The sequence below is a fragment of the Saccopteryx bilineata genome, chromosome 5 (assembly GCF_036850765.1).
Source record: "Saccopteryx bilineata isolate mSacBil1 chromosome 5, mSacBil1_pri_phased_curated, whole genome shotgun sequence".
NCBI lineage: Eukaryota > Metazoa > Chordata > Mammalia > Chiroptera > Emballonuridae > Saccopteryx > Saccopteryx bilineata.
The window spans coordinates 210,973,764-210,995,323 of record NC_089494.1 but is presented as its reverse complement, the minus strand read 5'-3'; the positions used below and the strand labels follow the sequence as shown (position 1 = coordinate 210,995,323).

Here is a 21,560-nt window from a genome sequence, read left to right as displayed (position 1 = left end):
TTCATTAGGAAAAGAATTCTGTCTAGCTCTTTTTGGAAAGTATTTATTACAAGCAATGACTTCCTTAAGCAATTCTCAAACCATTTTTTTTAATATTTCCCTTCCAATCTGTCTTATGGTAGGCTCTTCTCCAATCACATACAATGTTAGTTATTTTAAAAGGGTAGATCTTTCTTAAATTAATATATATAAGAAATTAAAAAAATAAAATTTTATTTTATTCTCAAGGGAGAAAATCAGACGAGGTTAAGAAAAAATAAGAGGTGGATATAAATTTAAATAAGCAAACATATATGCCAGGGGTTGTTCAGTGAGTTATCTTGTTTAGTCCTCATATAGAAGATAAATACTATCCCTACCTTTCAGATCCTACAAAATCCAAGTCAGACATTTATTCTCTTCTCAAAGAGATGGTCTAGTGCAGGGATCGGGAGATTTTTCAGCTGAGAGAGCCATGAACGCCACATATTTTAAAATGTAATTCCATGAGAGCCATACAACAACCTGTTTATATTACGCATTATCCAATAAAAATTTGGTGTTGTCCCGGAGGACATCTGTGATTGGCTCCAGCCACCCGCAACCATGAACATTAGCGGTAAGAAATGAATGAATTGTAATACATGAGAAATGTTTTATATTTTTAACATTATTATTATTTTTTATTAAAGATTTGTCTGTGAGCCAGATGCAGCCATCAAAAGAGCCACATCTGGCTCACAAGCCGTAGGTTCCTGACCCCTGGTCTAGTGTTTACCAGGGAAAGTCTGATATAAGGATAGATCCAATGGTGGAATTCAAATAATTTAACAACCAGTAGTTCTCTGCCCTAACGACCATTTTAAGTATAAAAAAAAGGACATACTAAAAGGTAGTTTATTATTTCATGCATTTAATACTTAAATAAGAATAAAAGAGGTACATAAAACTAGATTATAAGTTTTAAAATATTAATGAAAAAATATTAAATAATACCTGACAAAAAAACAATAAAACTGTTATTTAAATATTTCCATAGTGCTTCTTGATTGGTGTCCTCACTTGCTATTTTTTTCACCCATGGACAGAATGACATTACTATCGGTACTTAGCATAGGCTGTTGTGTAGATGAACATTAAAAAAGAGTAAGGGATGTAAATTTGTGATTTCCACATTGGGCAGCTGCCCAGGAACCCACCTTAGAAAGAACCCTGATTACAAGTGCCATTTTAACAACTGGTTCACTGAACTCAACAAAAAATTTGATATCGATTTTGCCAAAATGACGTGAACCAGCTGAATCCACCCACTGTATACATCCCAATATTCCAAAAGAAAAACAGATGCAGTCCAGCATATGTAAGATCAAATGAGAAGTCAAGGTGGGAAAAATGTGTGCTGAGGGAATTTAGGGTTCAGTAGAGTTCAAAGTAGAAGTGTATAGTGGGAAGTGAAAGTCACTAAGGAATAGAATGAAAGATAAAATAAGGAGGTTCCAAATCACAGAAGATAGTGCTAAGAAATTTATATTTTATCCAGGAATGAATAAGGAATGACATGAATTTTAACAGTGACACAATAAGTATTTCAGTTTACAAAGATCACTACATCTTCAATCAAAAGAAGTAATCTCCAAGGCAGGGTACTTATGTTGCAAACATATAAAAAGGTACTAGAATATGAAAAAAAATAGAACTTCTACCAGTTATCTTTACAATATACTTTATCATTTCTACCTCTGTATTTTCTATAATATATGTGCACGTTCTATAATGTATAAACTATTTTTTTCTGTATTTTTTTGAATTGAGAAGCGGGGAGGCAGAGAGGCAGACTCTCGCATGCACCCAACTGAGATCCATTGGGCAAGCCCACTAGGGGGCAATGCTCTGCCCATCTGAGCCATTGCTCTGTTGTAACCAGAGCCATTCTAGTACCTGAGGTGGAGGCCATGGAACCATCTTTAGTGCCTGGACCAACTATGCTCCAATGAAGACTTGGCTGCAGGAGGGGAAGAGAGAGAGAGAGAGAGAAAGGAGAGGGTGAAGGGTGGAGGAGCAGATGGGTGCTTCTCCTGTGTGCCCTGGCCATGAATTGAAACTGGAATATATAAACTATTTTAATACATTACACAGTACAAAGAGTTTGGTAACCTTCCGTCTCAAAATGGAGTAGAAGGGGCCAGGTGTAGAAGCAGGAGAACAGGTGGAAGGCTGCTGCAGTATTTGAAACAAAAAGTTTTTAAGCTCTGAACAAAAGTAGAAACACCAGACTGAATGGGCTGTCCTGAGAGCTCTGTGGGTATATAATTTGTGGGTCTTGCTTACCAACTAGATAAGGAATGTGAAGGTCAGAAGGGTTAACTGAGTGAATTCCAGTACCATTACTCAGACTGGTATCTAAGAGGACAACTACTCTTCAGTAGTTTAGAGAATGGTGGACAGTTAAAGACAAGCTCAATGTTGGCTATGTTGAGTTGGAGGTCTTCATGGGATATCTAAGAGCATGTAGGTAACAAGTAGTTGACATACCGTATTGAAACTCAAGAAAGAAATGTGTGAAATTCACCCACAGATTACTGATGATACAAAACACAAGCAAAGAAGAGAACCAAAATTGAACCTTCAGTAAGACCTTCCTGAATAAAAGGATCAAAGAGAAATAATATTCAAGGAAGGAGGCCAAGAAGGAAATCCAAGTAAGCATCAAGTAATGCAACCAAAGGAGTCATCTAGTACCCCAGAAAGGGAAAGTGAAAGCAAAGAAAAATACATCATCGTTTTATCTTCAAAGGGTTTTGTTATTCATTTTGCTAATAACTGAAATAGCAGGAGCTAAAAACAAGATTTCTATGAATGAAGGAATAAATATATGAAATAGTTCTTATTGTAAGATAATATACAACAAAGTATAAAAATGAATTTAAAAGAACTATGAAATTTCAGGAAAAAAACACTTTGTGTTACACTCAAGCTGAATGGAGTACAACACTAAGTAAAGATGACAAGAAAATATTCTAGATATAGAAAAGAGCCTAAGTTTATAGAGGTAATAACCAACAGCAGAGACATAAGGAAGCCTGTCTAACCACATTAAATGTCTCTCTCAGAACTATATCTTACCAGACACCAACTTCTTCCTTCTAACTTCCATAAGATGGATACATGATATTACTTTTGAAAAACACTATGGTGAGATATTTACAATCATTTCATGATTTCAAAAACAAAGTTTAAAAGTGATGCTTTCTGCATGTTAAAAAAATTACTAAGTAATATGTATAACAGAGATCCCTGACTTCGGCCCCATCCTTGAATCTTATGTTCAGAGATTGAGATTAGGTATAAGGCATTCTGTTGTGCAAGCTACTTAGAAATTTCAAAAGTTAAAAATGTAGTGGTTATAATCAACACAAATAGCTGCACATCAAAGTGGCCCTGTAAAAATGTTTTCTCTGCTCCTAAAATGCACTCAACCCCATCTGCCCCCCCCCTTTCTTACACTGGAGAAGACAGGAGGGATGCCCTCGTCACCTCTCACCTGGTTTAGGACAGTAAGCTCTAAACTCCCTCCATTTTCTCACCCTTTTATTCTATATTCCACCAGAATGGAAAACAGATCTTCTAAAACAGTCTTTATAAGCCAGCATCAACTAGCTTTTCCTGAAACAAATATGAGAAGAGAACACAAACTACTATTTTGGTTGTGGTAAGAAAGAAAAGGGAACAACGTGAGAGATTATGAGTGAGAGATTATGAGTGACTGCCCATCCTGCGTAGGGTACCACAGCATGGAGCTCAGCCGTATTTCAGTTTTACAGATGAGGCAATGGCACCTAGAGTTGTACAAAATACCTCAAGTCACAGAGATAATCAACAGCAAAGCCACTATTTGAATCCAGGTCTGTCAGTTTTGAAACACACACCAGAAAAGACTCAAGGATACTCAGTAAAGATAATACCTGAAGCCATAAAGTAAAAATAAATAATAAAAAAGCATCTATTTTAAAATGACATAGGATAAAGTTAACTATGAAGGAAAATCCACAAGTGATAAGAAGAGTCTCCTAATAACTGATCAGAGATAGAAAAGAATAAGGAGGCTACAATGAATGTGACAGAAGCCAAGACACAGAAAACTTACAGGAACAATATGTTATCAAATATCAAGAGGAGGTGCAAGAGAACAGGCGCCGAGGAAAAAATATTTTGAAATTTCTGAGTGTCTTTTAGTATCAGGGGAAAACTGTTTCTGGAAAGTGCTGAGTATTAGAGCCAGGCTGAGGGGGAGCCGAATGAGAGACTAAATGATAAGCAAAATGCAAGGAAAACTAAAAAAAATATGACATGAAAGGAGCAAAATATATGACATATATGATAAGACAGGAGCAAAAAAAAAAAAAGATATTTTCTTTACAGAAACTTGGCAATACTGATGATGAAAACAAAACATATACAAAGGAACAAAGAGCCCTAACTCCAACCAAATATTCATGAAGACAGAGGAGACCTGTGCCATCCATCTGGGCACTCTCTGTGTCTCCCACATGACACTCATAAGCATCTCAATGAAAGTGCATAAAGATGAAAAATGCCTTGAGAGTAAGAGGAAGAAATGAAATGTGTGACAGACGCCCTCATGACTAAGTAAGGAAGCTCTGCATCAGACTCCTGGAGCATCCTGCAGTCTCTTCTGTGCTGCCGCCCCACTCCTGAGTCCCATTCAAACCACCACCCTCTGCTACTACGGACAAACTATGTTTATGAAGTCCCTTCAGACTTTCAGCAGGAAACTTCATTATATAGTATAGGTTTAATAAACAGACATCTGAGGTTATAAGTGCTCCTCTGCATTATCTTCCTTGGAATATTCTCCTACAGATTATAGAGAATCTTTTGACACTGTGGTCATCTTGTATGTCATATTAGCTGTCTTACATACTATTTCCTTCCTTACCTTCCCAACAAATTGCAAGTGAAAGATCCTTTTGTTCACTTTTAAATGTACTTGCAAGACCCGCATTTTATCATCAAATTAAGAGTGTGGAGAAAATTTTAAATTATTTTCCTTAGGCAAAGTACTTAACATTTCTGAGTATCAAAATCATTCATTCACCCTGGCCGGTTGGCTCAGCGGTAGAGCGTCGGCCTGGCATGCGGGGGGACCCGGGTTCGATTCCCAGCCAGGGCACATAGGAGAAGCGCCCATTTGCTTTTCCACCCCCACCCCCCCCTCTTTCCTCTCTGTCTCTCTCTTCCCCTCCTGCAGCCAAGGCTCCATTGGAGCAAAGATGGCCCGGGCACTGGGGATGGCTCCTTGGCCTCTGCCCCAGGCGCTAGAGTGGCTCTGGTCACGGCACAGCGACGCCCCGGAGGGGCAGAGCGTTGCCCCTGGTGGGCGTGCCGGGTGGATCCCAGTCGGGCGCATGCGGGAGTCTGTCTGACTGTCTCTCCCTGTTTCCAGCTTCAGAAAGAAAAAAAAAATTCATTCATTCATTCATTCATTCATTCATTCAATCAATATTTACAGAAGACCTGTTCTGTGTTAGGTCCTGTGCTAGAACACAAATAAACAAGGGTGAATGTTGAACAAAGAGAATTGAGGTAATCCCACTGATTCTATGTCACATAATTTTTGGGAGACTCAAATGAAATAAGGCTTATGAAAGAACTTTGAAAATTGTTAAAAGATATATACCATGGTAAAAATCCTTGATTTGTGCTGTCCAGTACAGGAACATTACTTACATGCAGCTCTTTAAATTTAAATTCATAAAAATGAAATAAAATAAAAAATTCAGTTCCTCAGTCAAATAGTAGATCTAAGTTGCTACATATGGCTAGTGGCTACTGTACTGAACCACACTGATGGAGAACATTCACATTATCAAAGAAAACTCTTGGAAAGCAATTTCCTAGCAGCTGAGAGAGAACAAGAGAGAGCATGTGCATGACACCACAAGGAGAAAAACAAAAGGGATGCTATGATGAAAGTATAATAAACCACATGCTTAGGAAAATATGGCTGATGACTCTTACAGATTATAAAATTACCATGAAGGGAAGACATAATTATGATAAAAGAGTAGTAAGAAGTAAATTTTACTGAACGATTAGTAAGTGCCAGAAACTAATGCTAAATGCTTTACATCAATATCAGAATAAGCCAAAGAGTAATCCTTTAAAGTAAGTACTATTATTTTCTTTGCTTTTAGATAAGAAAACTGAGGGACTGATAGGTTAAGTAGCTTTACCTAAATCACCAAGCTACTTAATGGTAAGCCTTTAGACTAAAACTATATTAAAGAGAAAAAAATTCAATAATAGCTTAGACATTGAATCAATATGATTGAATTAGTTATTATGTAACTATAAATTATATTACCTTAAGGTAATATGATTTCTACAGGTGTATTTTCTTCTTTTACTATTAATAGCTAATTAATAAAAATATATCACCATACTATCATTAATATGTCTGTACCTAAATTTTTCCTTCCTTAGGGATGTCTTCCTTTTGAATCTTGAGTCAAAACTCAGGTATCCTTCAACATCTTTGAAGTCCCTCAAATACTCAAATCTTTTCTGAAATTTCTAAAGTCACATAACATGTTTTCTAGATCAATCATTATAATGCTAAATGCATAATGGTTTAGTTTTGATTGTGTGTTTCTTTATCAACCTTTATTGAAGGATACCATACTCTTTGATGGAACAGCATACACTGAGGACTCAATAAAGAAATAAAAGTAATGTATCTTATATTAATAATATATTAGGTGTTTGTTTAAAACTTATCATTAATAATTTCATATTAAGTCTTTATACTTTTCAAAGGCATAAACTATGAACACACATATCACCTCTAATAAATGTTTTAGTTTTTTTACAAACTAGCTGAAGAATGTATGTTTCCTTTTCTGTGAGATGGGAAATAGTAAAGATTGTTAAAAAGAAACATGTTAAATTAAAAAAAAAAGTCACTACTTAGATTCCTGATTTATTTAGACTTCTAAAGACCTAAGTAGATGATATAATTTTAAAACTGGCTCAGGAGGCCAGATTCAAATTACCCCACCTTTAATAGAAATGGCCATCAAGGTGGGGTAAGAGTGTGTGTGGAAATAGGGTTGAATGGAGAATGTGTGTGATCCTATCTTAATGTAACATGTTGTTATATTAATTAAAATATGTTTTCTGAAATGAACACATTTTGGCCTCATATCTAGAAATATAGGGGTATTCTCAGTGGACTAATCACTGAGCATGATGGTTTCCCACTCCCATTAGTTTTTCTGCTGTATATCACATTCAAACTATTCTGTAAGTCACTGGATCTGGGTACCTAAGGTAAGGGATTGCCTTCATGACTGGTCTTATTAATATTTCCTTTGTTATTGCCAAGAATTGTGGAATACTAAAACAGATGACCTCCCTATTTGTACTGAAGGAGGACTAGTCATGATACCTTTCACTTTCATCACCGTTATTTTATCTTAGAAAAATCTGAAGAAATAAGTATATGGACTCATGATAACTATACTACTATTCCTGATTTCCATAAACATCACTTCTTTTTAATCATATAAATAACGCATCAAGTTTTTATATTCACAAAGAGAATAAATTTGATGTCCTCTTTTAATCATAAATAAAATTCTGAGAAATTTGGGATAAAATTTTGTATTTGCAAATATTAGAAAAAGAAAATAATAATAAAGTAAAATTAAGACTCAGAATTTAGACATATAAACACTGGAAAAGTAAAGATTCTGACATTCTGGTGACTCAGGATGTCAAAGCTACATTTTTGATACATTTTAGATTAAAAATCATAGAGTAAAGTATGCTTAACTTATGGAGATAACATTCATTTTTTTCTGATACTAATTCCATTTGTAACACTGTTCTTTGCTATTTTGCATTTGCCATCTTATTGTTCTTTATCCAAAATTATACGTACAAAATGAGGAAGATTCCAGTAAGAGCCCTTTCCACAGCCCCTTTCATATATATGGTTTCTGTAACTACAATATAAAACAACCACAGTGTGGGCCACAGAAATATGGTAGTTTGTGCAATGGAGATTATACCTGGAAAAGACTGTGTTTATTCTCCTCTGCCTCTGTGCAGATGACCTACTTGTTGATCATCTCCAAGCACTAACTGACAGGCTTGAGAGAAGGGCAGGAGCAGAGGGAGGAGGCCATTGGACACTAGGATTGTTGCATCAGGAATATAAAGTGACTCAACATTCAACTTCTGGAGTTCAAATAAGATTTTTCAAAAGGAAAGAGATTTGTAAGTAAGGCTGCCTGGAGAAAGAAAGAATTTTCTAAATCCTCTTAGTTATCATAGAACACGTAACAACACTAGGTCTGCAGATGGGAACATAAAGGTCTTTTTAACTTGTTTGGTTTTTACTCCTAGGAGAGAAAGTCTAAGCCAGTGGTTTGCAAACTATGGCCTGGGGCCGCATGCGGCCCCCTGGGGCCATTTATCTGCCCCCCCCCCCGCACTTCCGGAAGGAGCACCTCTTTAATTGGTGGTCAGCAAAGCGCGGCTTTGCTCACGTACAGTACTACTTCCAGTGACACGGGACGCACGTGCCATGGCTCCGGACGCGCGTCATATCACTTGTTATGGCTAGCAGTGACAAATATGGAACCGGACATTGACCATCTCATTAGCCAAGAGCAGGCCCATAGTTCCCATTGAAATACTGGTCAGTTTGTTGATTTAAACTTACTTGTTCTTTATTTTAAATATTATATTTGTTTCTGTTTTGCTTTTTTACTTTAAAAAAAGGTATGTGCAGTGTGCATAGGGATTTGTTCATAGTTGTTGTTTTTTTTATAGTCCGGTCTGAGGGACAGTGAACTGGCCCCCTGTGTAAAAAGTTTGGGGACCCCTGGTCTAAGCCATCCTAAGTGTCAGTGATGAGGCCGGAGGAGTCAGAAAAAAGCATTGAATTAGAAGACAGAAGAAGCAAACTTGGCTCTTTTGATCTAGGACTGCTTCTGGCACAAGGGAGAGAATCAGCAACAAGAGAGAGTGGTTCTAATTTCTTCCCAGTTCCCTTCAAGGCCACTTCTCAGAAGAGAAGGGGCATCGGCTTAAAATGTTTATAAAGACCTTAGAGGACTTCCAAGGCCAAAGCCCTTTTTCCTGAACTATTTTGGGGACTCTGGAAGGACAACAGCTCAAGGGCTGCTGCCACATTGATCACATCAATGCAGTTGCAGCTGAGAAAGCCGTGCCTCCCCTTGGTTACTATGCTGCAGAAACAGCAGTATCGGAGTTTCCTGAGGAGCCTGTTGGAGCTGCTAATCCAGGCTCAACATGGTGCTACGGCAAAAGCTGTGGGTGGATCCCTCAGGCTGGGCCCACAGCATTCCTAGCCAGAACTCAGGGTGGTCTGCTGTGAGAGCAGACTAGAGTCAAGTTGAGAAAGACCTATGAATGCCAGCAGGGCTAGCAGCAGCCAAGCAGACAAGGAATATCAGCCCGGCGGGACCTACCCAGCCAGCCAAAGAAGTCCATGTACTGGTTAACATAGAAAACACATGCACAAAAGTAAAATAAGGCACACTCCACACTGTAGGATAGCTAGACATTCTTCTCCCGTTTTTTCTTTTTTTGTTCTTTTGTTTGTTTTCTCCATGAATATTTATAAAGAATGAATATGTGCTACAATATAGCTGCTCTATTAATAAAAGGAAGAACTATTTTCATAATTTCTACCACTTAAGAGTAAATTACTGACTTCCCATTTACTTAATTTTTCATGAGGATGCAAAATTTGAAGTTCATTCAAATTATTTGAGTTACTTTTTTGAAGTAATCATAAGGTCACAAAAATAAGAAACAGAGAGGAATGATGTTCTCGTGCATGTGGAGTTGAGGTCTGAGTTGCAATAAGCCTGGGACCATATAAATAGGAAAGATAAGAAACACATAAAAGTTGGGGTTTTACTCAAGAATAAAAATGGTGGGGTGCTTATTATGATGATTACTTTGTCCAATGCCCATGCTTCAGATCTATAAAAATAATGCTAGTATATTTCATAAATGTTCACTAATAATTTGTATAAGTCTGAGATAAAAAGAGGTTAAAATATTTCTTTCATAAATTTAAGAGAATGAGTACTGATGAGCGATGGAAAGATACCCCCCCAAAAACTCAGATGACAGCAACCCTATATCAAACATACACATGCCTCTATCAGCTTTTGAGGTGTTGGGTCATCACAGATGAGAGAAGAATGTTGAAGGAGACAAAAACAACATACTGAGCCCAACTAATTTAATTATGCCTCCTTTAAACATAAATGGTAGGTGCATGCAGTAGACCTAGAAATGATTTCCACTGGGATATCCCCCAGACTCAAAAGCCAACCCCAGGCTCATGAAACAAGAAATGATCATGTTTATTTCATCAAATTCCTACACTAGCTTTATATATATGTGTGTGTCATCCAAAACTGAGAATGAAGAAATTTAAAAGCTGTTTTAATATCCTAACTTCTTATTATTAGAAGGCTGGATTATGGCATTTTATTAAGTACAGGTATCCGGGAACAGGACATAAGAAAATTTGCTTCTATTACTACTTCTCTCACCAAAATGTCATGAGATGCCGATTTATTTACTTTTTCAGCATATGAGGTAATACCTGATAGAACACAAAAACAAAATGTGCCCAAGTGGAGACAGGAGGCTGAAGGAGAACGCAAACATTTCAGTAGTACACAGACATTGTTCTGGACATTTAAAGAATGCAGAGCAGTTTGTAAAGCACACACCTGAATCTTCAGTGGGTAGACAAGGGGACTGCAGGGGGGAAACTGTTTGCAAAATACCAAACAAAGATGACCAGAAGCAAGTAACAACTGATCCCTGTAAATAAAAGTTAAAGTTAATGACTGATGAGCCAACAGGGAAAACAGTCAATGACAGAAAAATAAAATCTACTTTACAGCAAATTATCTTCTTAAAAATATCAACCACATTGGTTAGAAATAATAAAACAAAAGATTACTACTATAAATCTTGGCCCTAGCCAGTTGGCTCAGTGAGTAAAGCCTCAGTTTGATCCCCAGTCAGGGCGCACAAGAAAAGTGACCATTTGCTTCTCTCCCCCTCCTTCTCCCCTTCTCTCTCTCTTTTCCTCCATTGGTTCAAGCATCAGCCCTGGGCACTGAGGATAGCTTGGTTGGTTGAAGCATGAGCATCGGCCCCAGACGGGTGTTGCTGGGTGGATCCTGGTCTGAGAGTATGTGGGAATCTCTCACATCTCCCCTCCTCGCACTTAAAAAAAAAAAAGATTACTAAATCTCCAGAAATATTTGGATTCCTTACACAAATTCTTCTCACTTACTAATGTGAAAGTTTGTAAGTTGTACATGAAGAGAAAATACATATAGGCTTTAAAATGTGATTAAGCAGGCACAATCAGCATGAACACAGCCAATATGTACATAATATTTTACTTAAAATAGGGTCTATCCTTCCTAGGTAAAAGCAGTTGACATGAATAAAACCAAACACTGAAAGTATATTTTGATATAGGATATATTTTATATTGTAAAAGAATAAATGCATTTTAATTACTAACAAAATGTCTTCTGGGTATGACCCCTGTGTTGTTCAAGGGCCAACTGAAGTTACTTCTGAGTAGACATTTAATTTAAGACTGAAGATCTGGCCTAATTTATCTCAATTAGCTTTCTAACCTAATATAAATTAACTGCTTTCAATTGCACTTCAATTTCCCAGATATTTCTAAAATCTTTCAATTCTTCTTTCATTAATGCCAAATCAATAACTAACTAGTAATTTAGCAGCTCTGAATTGTCAATACAATTTGTCTTTCCATTTTAATTCTTTATTAAAAAAATGTAGTTTATTTCATAAATTCCTTCTATTGAATCTTTTCATGAAGAGACAGAATAGACCCAGCAAGACATTTCAAAAAAAGAAATAAAATATTATCATTAAGGCCTGACCAGGCAGTGGAACAGAGGATAGAGCGTCGGACTGGGACGCAGAGGACCTAAGTTTGAAACCCTGAGGTCACTGTCTTGAGCATGGGCTCACCAGCTAGAGCACTGGCTTAAATGTGGTGTTGCTGGCCTGAGTGTGGAATCATAGAATGACCCTAGGGTTGCTGGCTTAAGCCCAAAACTCACTCGCTGGATTGAGGCCAAGGTCACTGGCTTGAGCAAGGGATCACTTGCTTTGCTGTAGCCCCCCTGTCAAGGCACATATGAGAAAGCAATCAGTGAACTAAGGTGCCGCAACGAAGAATTGATGCTTCTCATCTCTCTCCCTTCCTGTCTGTCCCTCTCTCTGTCTCTCTTTCTGACTCTGTCAAACACACACACACAAAAATTTTCATTATGTTTCATATCTGAAAGTTCTTTATCACTACTTTATATAATAATTCAATCTTCAATTGACTTCCTTTTTGTCAATAATTGTTGTAAATACCTAGATTATGTAATGTGAAAACCTAACTGAAAAGGAATTTCATACATATGTGTAGTATTTCCATATGAATCCAATGGTACTAGCCTTGATGAATGGCTGACCCTCAGATTATAAACTAAACGGTTGTAAAAGTTTTATCATTTAACATCTACCTAAAAGAATGGTTACTACTTGACAAATCTTAATGATTCAGACATACTATGTTCCACACTTCATTTAATTTTTTAAAAAATCTGCTAAAATTAACTTCTCTTGTTTGGTGCATGTGCACACACGCACATATATTACAAAGTCCATCAGTGCTTCTCTTTGATCAGGGCATAGGTCATGAGAACTGGCAATTACAAAGGGCTACAGCACCTATTGACGTGACTATAGATTCAGGGAAGGACCCTGTGCCTAGGCAGCTCCTCGCATCACTAAAATAAGAAATAATCTTCCCATTATTCCAGTTCTTGTTTCAGAGTTTCATTCCCCAGCAACCAGGCGCAACTCCCAAATCATTCCCGACTCGCACATGTTTCCCACCTGGGACAAAGACTCCTCCACAGCACCACGACAACCACACCAGCGTCGCAAGCACTTGGGTTCATACAACAAAATGAAAATCCTGAAAGGAAGCTAGGAGATAAAGGCTTACTGTTCCTTGTTTCCCACTGGTAGGAAGCAATTACAAAAATTACTTTAACACAAAGCTTCTGGTGAATGAATAGTTTGTAATTTGAAGGGAAAAGCCTAAGGGCCTATAGAGTAAATGAAAAAATATGAAAAGCTGAATGATGTCATACAAGTAACAGCCCCCACCCCCAAAAGAAAAACATACACTGCCTAAAGCAAACTTTCTTATTAATGATAATGTACACATTCTTAAAAGATGGTCAGGGGCATATTTTGTTCTGTTTTGGTTTTTATCTGAGTTTAAACTGATGACTGATTTAATGGTGGAGATGAACTTTATGACCCTTTAATGGTTTACTAGCTGTGTTGTTAACCAGTATAAATTCAAAGACCATAAAATATCAAATAATTTTATCCAAACTAAAGATGCCAAAAATGGATGTGAATTCTATACTCCCAAAGCAAGAATCAGAAAATGAAGTAAATTCAGCTCTTCCTCCCCGATGAAGAAGACAAGTTTCTTTATCATAAGCATCTCAGGTTTATGTTTGTTGTTTAATGAAAAGGGTAGTACCTTTTTGTCAGAAACTGGCAGTGCCTTGTTATGAATACCTGACAGTTCTTCAAGGAAAGAGAATATATATACTTCAAATCTAAAACTGCTTTAGATCTTTTAAAAAAAATTTTTTTTTCCATTGATTGAGGAAGTGGGGGAAGAAAGGTAAAGAGAGGAAGAGAGAGGGAGGGTAAGAAGGAGGTAGGGAAGGAAGGGAAGAAGGGAGAGAGAGAGAGAGGAAAAAAAGAGAGAGAGAGAGTCTGGTGTGCCAGAACAAAGCTTTATCCACTAAGCCAGTGGTCCCCAACCTTTTTTGGGCCACGGACCTGTTTAATGTCAGAAAATATTTTCACGGATTGGCCTTTAGGGTGGGATAAATGTATCACATGACCGAGACAAGCGTCAAGAGTGAGTCTTAGAGGGATGTAACAGAAGGAATCTGGTCATTTTTAAAAAATAAAACATCATTCAGACTTAAATATAAATAAAACGGAAATAATGTAAGTTATTTATTCTTTCTCTGCGGACCGGTACCAAATGGCCCACAGACCGGTACCTGTCCGCGGCCCGGGGGTTGGGGGCCACTGCTAAGCTATCTGGCCAAGGCTTTAGGTATTATTTATAAAAGAGTAATTCTAAAGCAGAGCACTGTATCTGTGATCTTCGAGTTCAGTGTGTGTTTGAACAGCTTTTCATATTTTTCACATTTCAAAAGCAATACAACTTCCCTATTAAGAGTCAAGGAAAAAGAGTACATGCAATATATGGGAATGATTTTGATGTTGTTGAATTGTAGCACACAATATATTACTTCAATAGGTTTAAAGCTGTGACTTTTATTGGAAACCCAGAAAAATATTTTTAGAGGAAGGAATAGATAGATGTTGGCATTCGGTCAACACCTTATGGTTCTTGAGTATGGGAGAAGCATAATTTTGGGGTTATTTTAGCTCTTGTTTTTCTGAGGATATAATGTCCTCCTCTCTGAGTGTGATAGGTAGCAAACCTCTTTCATGGGCTTCCAATTCTGTGCATTGTACACCTTTTGACTCTCAATGATACAGAGTGGAGAATGAGAAAGCAGAAGGCAAACAGAAACACTCCAAGCATCCACAAGCCAGTAGCGTTCAGCTGACTCCAAAACTAACCTTTACCCATCTCCACCATGACATGCAAGTACACCGCTCACAAAAATTAGGGGATATTTTGTCACTTCATATTCATTTTGAAATATCCCCTAATTTTTGTGAGTAATATATATAAGGCCATTAATGCACTGACTCTGGGATATGATTATGAAAATATACTACGCATTTTTTTTATCTCACTCATTGTTTCCATTTATTTTCAAACTCAATATATCCAAATTTATTCCCACTTGTCATCCTCCATCAAGCTTATTTCTATTTCTCATTTTAAATTCCTGAATTCTGAAAAGAGAATTCTCTAGCCTTCCAGCTTAGAAGGTAAAAAAGTTATCCTTTATCACTCTCTTTTTCTTCAAACCTAGCATATACTCCAACAAATAACCTCTCCCATTTCACTTCAATCGCAATCCAATCTGACTCCTTCTCTCTATCTCACTACCACTCACCTAGTTCAGATCACAATTGGTTTTAATTTAGAATACTTGCAGCAATCTACAGACCTCAGATGAATGGGAGTTCTCAGTAGCCAAGCTGACTAAGCATGAAATGTAGCCAGGCAATTACTGTGACAACCAGCAAAATGCAGAATATTTAATTACAGGGGCCCCACCGATGAAACTGTAGAGTCAGAAGTACCTTGTTTAGCTCAAAGCCCCTCCTGATGACTTGCTGTCAGAGAAATTTATGAAGACCATGCGTTTCAAATGCATTCCTTTCTAAGTAAGTCTTATCTTATGTATTTTTTCCTTTTCATAAAACTTTTTAAGGGAAAACTTCATGTGCCTCCTAAAATAACATTCCAAGTAGATTCAGGAAAAGAAGTACTTTATATCATACTATAGTTGTTATTTATAAAGCAGCATGACTTTTTATTCCTAGAATCTGTTCAATTTTACATTTTAAAATGATGGAATAAGGTATAAAAATATATTCTTAATTGTCAGTTGTATTTAGTCCATAAAAAAGCTTGGCTCTCAGTCCTATGACCAAGAAAGTTAAAAAAAGAATTTAAAAGTTATAGTATAGTACACTTGAAGCTCTGAATCTGAATTTCTTTTTACCCTGGGAAGAGATTTACACTACTAAAATATATGGTTACAATTTAAGATTCTCAAAAGGAGGTAAATTGATATCAGCAATAATTCAGTTTAATCAGAACTTTCATAAATGAGAAAATAAAAATTGTTAAGCTCATACCAGGGTTTATCATAAAACATTCTAAAAAAAACTGAATGGTTCTACTTTGGCTCAAGTTTCAAAGTAAATGAGAGTTAACAAAGGAACTCTTTTGCTTTCACCCATAACCATTGAGAACCTTTCTAAATGTCTTGCTCTCATCTGTGGAATACATCTACTGTAAGGCAATCTTCTCTATTCATGAGTGAAGAACTCCAAGTAAACAGTCTCAGTGTCTACATGTTAAAATCTGGGTATGTTGATTATTTTTTCTGAAGTAAGAAGTAGGGAGGCGGAGATGGACTCCCACATGTGCCTGACCAGGATCGACCCTGCATGCCCACTAAGGGGCAATGCTAGGCCCCTTTGGGGCATTGCTCTGCTGCAATAGGATCCATTCTAGCACCTGAGGCAGAGGCCATGGAGCCATTCTCAGCGCCTGGGTCAACTTTTGCTCCAATGGAGCCTTGGCTGTGGGAAGGGAAGAGAGAGATAGAGAGGAAGGAGAGGGGGAAGGGTAGAGAAGCATATGGGTGCATCTTCTGTGTGCTCTGGCCAGGAATTGAACCTGCAACTTCCACGTGCCAGGCCAATGTTCTACCACGGAGCCAACCAGGCGGGGATTGGGTATGTTGATTTTGATGCTATAAAATTTTAAATAATTTTAAAAAGTAATGACTCAAATAACCTTAATCCCTTCAATTCTATTATATTGATATACTATGACTACTAAATTATTTAATCTAGCATTAAAAGAGACAATAGGTATTAAACATAATATTTCTCACAATTTTCTTATTTCAAGAAAAAAAATATCTCCTTCCTTATAAATATCTAATGGAAAGTACCAGTGCTGATATTTATAGAAATAGATACCATCTGGGATTGAATGGATGCATTAAGGATACATCTTGGAGAAACTACAGGTATGACAGAGCAAACAGGACAACAGCCATAGTGACTCATCTGATCACCAGCTCTCCAATATGATTTCAAATGTGTGCACTATGCTTTTCTAAAAGATATTTAACCACTGCATCAAAAAGAGATACTACATATGATTAATATACTATAACAACCAAAACTATAGAAAAAGCACTGTATCCTATTACATAACCAGTCTTCAGATTTAGAATGATTTTTTAAAAACATGGAAATATAAATAAGAATTAATAGTAATATATTCACATGAAGACAAGCAATGTCTAACTATTCAACTTTAACAAAACTCCTAACATGTAAATCTTTTACACAAAACCATTAATACTAATAGTAACAAAAACAACATCCAGCATTGATTAAGCACCTGTTATTGTTGAGGGCTACACTCAGCAGTTTGTATATCACTTCTAGTACTTATTACAGTTGTGCCATGTATTTTAACTCTATTTACAGATAAACTCAGAAGTGTATTAATTTAAGGTTAACAGAAAAACTTTATATTATAGAGCTACTACATACACCTTTTTATCTAACGACAGTGTTTTTTATTTTAATTTATTAATTTTAATGTGGTGACATTGATAAATCAGGGTACATATGTTCAGAGAAAACATCTCCAGATTATTTTGACATTTGATTATGCTGCATACCCCTCACCCAAAGTCAAATTGTCTTCCATCACCTTCTATCTGGTTTTCTTTGTGCCCCTTCCCTTCCCCTTCCTTCTTCCCCACCCCCCATTACCATCACATTCTTGTCCATGTCTCTGAGTCTCATTTTTATGTCCCATCTATGTATGGATTCATACAGTAATGACATTGTCTTCTCTTTCCATTACACCATGGTGACCCTCTAGGATAGGCACACATTCCATGGTACTGCGTCTACTAATATAGACCTTTGTTTCAAATCAGAAATTGTTCACAAAATGTCCAGGTCATATTCATTTTAAATTTATTTTAAGATTTTTAAGTCCATGAGAACAGCATATTAAGGGAAGCTGGTGGCATCTGAAAATAAAAATGATAACTAGGTAACAACACTTAATCTAGAAGACAAATAATAGCTCAATTAAAAAGGTTTATTTTTACCCTTGAAATCACTTGACCATGGCCAGTTGTTTCAGTGGTGGGCATCAGCCCAATGTGTGGATTTCCCAGGTTCGATTCCTGGTCAGGGCACATAGGAGAAGAGACCATCTGCTTCTCCACCCCCCTCCTCTCACACTTCTCTCTCTCTCTCTCTCCTGCCTGTTCTGCATCCATAGTTTGATTGAAGTAAGTTGATCCTGAAAACTGAGGATGGCTTTATGGCCTCTGAGTCAGGCACTAAGAAGAGCTTGGTTGCTGAGCAACTGAGCAACACTCCAGATGAGAAAAGCATCACCCCCTAGTGAGCTTGCGGGGTAGAACCCTGTAAGAGTGCATGCGGGAGTCTATCTCTCTATCTCCCTTCCTCTCATTGAATAAAAAAAAAAAAAATCACCCTAGGGAAAATTTCTATTACCTTTAATTCAGAAAGTTGGCACGACAAAGGTAAAAACAGACTTTTTGAGATTTGTTTTAAAAACAAACAAAAAAATATAGATTCCCAATTTTCCTTTCTTCCTCATAAAGAAAAATTTTGTACCCAATTATATACCCAAGATATCTCTTTAATGCTAAATTACTTTCAGATTTCATAAAAACAAACAAAAATATAAAATATTCATGTGTCATGATTTACTTTGACTTTAGCAGTCCAGATTACTTTGAAATAAAATTCAACAGAAGCATTCAACTCATTGTCTCATTCACATGTAAAATGTTTTCAAAAATACCTTCAAGTCAAATAGCATACTTATTTTCAAATATATTTATCACACCGGTCTTAAAACAAAACACAACTCTTTGCCATGTCAATATACCTATCTTAAATGTTTTTTTTTTTTTTTTTTTTTTTTTTTTTTTTTGTATTTTTCTGAAGCTGGAAACGGGGAGAGACAGTCAGACAGACTCCCGCATGCGCCCGACCGGGATCCACCCGGCACGCCCACCAGGGGCGATGCTCTGCCCACCAGGGGGCGATGCTCTGCCCCTCCGGGGCGTCGCTCTGCTGCGACCAGAGCCACTCTAGCGCCTGGGGCAGAGGCCAAGGAGCCATCCCCAGCGCCCGGGCCATCTTTGCTCCAATGGAGCCTTGGCTGCGGGAGGGGAAGAGAGAGACAGAGAGGAAGGAGGGGGGGTGGAGAAGCAAATGGGCACTTCTCTCTTAAATGTTTTTAAACAATATTAATACAGAATAATTTAGATACTTATAGAGAGCACAAATATTTTGATATTTTAATATAAGCTAGAGAAAGTATAGTTTTAATGTGAAACTTTTTTTAAAAAATCATAAATAACAAACATATTGGGAATACAATAATGTACAGGAATAAAACAATGCCTAGAACATATATTCCCATATGCATTTTTTAAAAGGCAAGCCATATTTCTTTTTTCCCTCCAATATTTTTTTTAATTTTTATTGATTTTTAATTTATTGTGTCCCACCGAATATATCATCGCCCACCCCTTTGTTCCCCTCGACACCCCCTTTCATGTTTTATAAATACTATAAGCTTTTTTTTGCAAGCTCCACATTATACAAGAGCACATGATAATCACATTCTCTTACTTGGTGAGAGAGTTGTTTTCATTGTATCCTACAATTACAGTTAATTATTAAGCCTTGTCAAAGATGCCTACCTCTGTAGTAGAAGTCGTTGGACATGTCTATGGGAGCCCGTTCTACTGCTGATCTCTTGTAGACAATGTGAATCCTTCCCTTTTCCTCTTCCATCTGCTTACCTCTTTCCAAAGGTTCGATGAAATACTCGTTATCATCACTTTTTATCATTCCAGCCTAGAGAAAGCATAAAATGGGTTAAGTTTTAAAGGAAATTTCTATCATGTATCATCTTTTCCTCACAATTACTTTTTTAAATAGTAGGAATATAATCTGTGAAAACTCATGCTTCTTCTTTCCACTTTCAGCTATAAATTGAAAAAGCTTAAGGTATTAGGAGATATGAGTAATTCATAGGAGGTAATAAGTCGTGTGTGACAGGATAAATTCATTTAAAGTAGAGTAAGAACTTTACTCAGGCTAAGAATAAGAAAATCATACAAAGTATGCATTTCCTCAGACGGCTAAAGAAGTGCATTTATACATTCTACTTGGTATTTTATCTCTAAAAGAAATCTTATTAAGCAGGTAAATTCCAGAAATGTCTCTAGTTTCCTGTAATAAGTCATTACAGAGCTTCTGTCCATCCATGTTACATACGTTAACTCATTCACATCTTCCTTCTATACCACTAAGGCATGCGGGGAATAAATTCCATAGTGCACTCAGTACATAAAGTATTTCTCCTTTTAAATAGCCTTTTTAAACTTTACTGAAAACTCCAATTTCTAACTTTATTTGAAGAACTAACTCGTATTTGTTCTATTTTAATCTAACCTCTTTATTTTATTATAATATATATCAATATATTGTTTTCCTTCTCAAGTTTCATCCTTTCACAATTGAAAAGATTTAATTATTCTTTCATTTCATTCTTCCACCTCTCTATTTAGTGTCTTTTTCTGACTGTTTCATCTTTGGTTAATTTAGAAAACACCAGGACTAAATTCAGTACTATAGCAGAACAGAAATGACAGTTTTGTTTGAAATTTGTTATTCCTTATGTATCAAGTCTACATTATAGTCAAATAGTTCCAGCTTATTTGTCTACTTTAAATTTGATACATTAACATGAATATTAATGTAAATGTCAGTACATTTATTTAAAAACAGTCTTGAAAAAATAATGTGTTAGTGTGGGAACTGTCATTATTTCAAAAAGAACATATTAGATTGAGAAGTTAGTCATATTTTTCTTCTGAGGCCCTTAACTTAGTCTATATATTCACAGGTCCATGGCCTTTACAGAACATGATTGAGGTTCTCATGCCTTCCAATGAAAGTTGGCCTAATATCTCTACCATTCTGGTTTCAAGTAACATGGATATGAAAGGTGGGTGCACCTTATCAAATAGCATTTGTTTTTAGCAAATATGCCTCTGACTGTAGCTTTTCTTTTACATTCAAATCTGTACCCTCCCTGTCCCATGTAAGCCCCACAGGGAAGTCTTACCTACTATGGTATCCCCAGATGCCAGTTATACACCCACCCAGATACTGTGTGCATATAAACATCTTTTAAACCTATGGAGTCATGCCTTACAAGAAAACATCACCAGAGCCCTTTCACCATGCTTAGTCCTTACCATCTTAAAGAAATTTTTGGCCTTAACAAAAAGAACATTGAGCTAGCTGGGCATCCAATAGTATGCTGATCTTCTAGACACAGACTCCAGTATTTGCAGCTGTTTTCTCATCTGGTCAGTTACTTTTCCCTGTCTCCTGTACTTTGAAATGCAGTGCTCTCACAAGTGGTCTGATTACTTCTTTACCCTTCACAGTTGCTTTTATTGTTGATGGATTCAACACTTTTACAAATATAATTTCTAACACTGGTCTCATGCTTTTCGAATGGCTTTTTAAATTTTTTCCTTGGTGTCATATTCTTACATATATTCTTACCAGAAATTTCAACATCACTGGTTTTGCCTTTCTCAGGC

General features: G+C 36.7%; 1 protein-coding gene across 2 annotated transcripts in view; it reads right to left on the bottom strand.

Annotated features, from left to right (window-relative positions):
* Positions 1 to 21,560, bottom strand: part of ADAMTS3 (ADAM metallopeptidase with thrombospondin type 1 motif 3) — a 259,718-nt gene that overhangs the window by 120,984 nt on the left and 117,174 nt on the right. For both annotated transcript variants that reach the window (XM_066280883.1, XM_066280884.1), the window contains one exon: positions 19,641 to 19,797. In XM_066280883.1, coding sequence (XP_066136980.1) covers positions 19,641 to 19,797 — 157 coding nt within the window. The remainder of the gene's footprint in view (positions 1 to 19,640; positions 19,798 to 21,560) is intronic.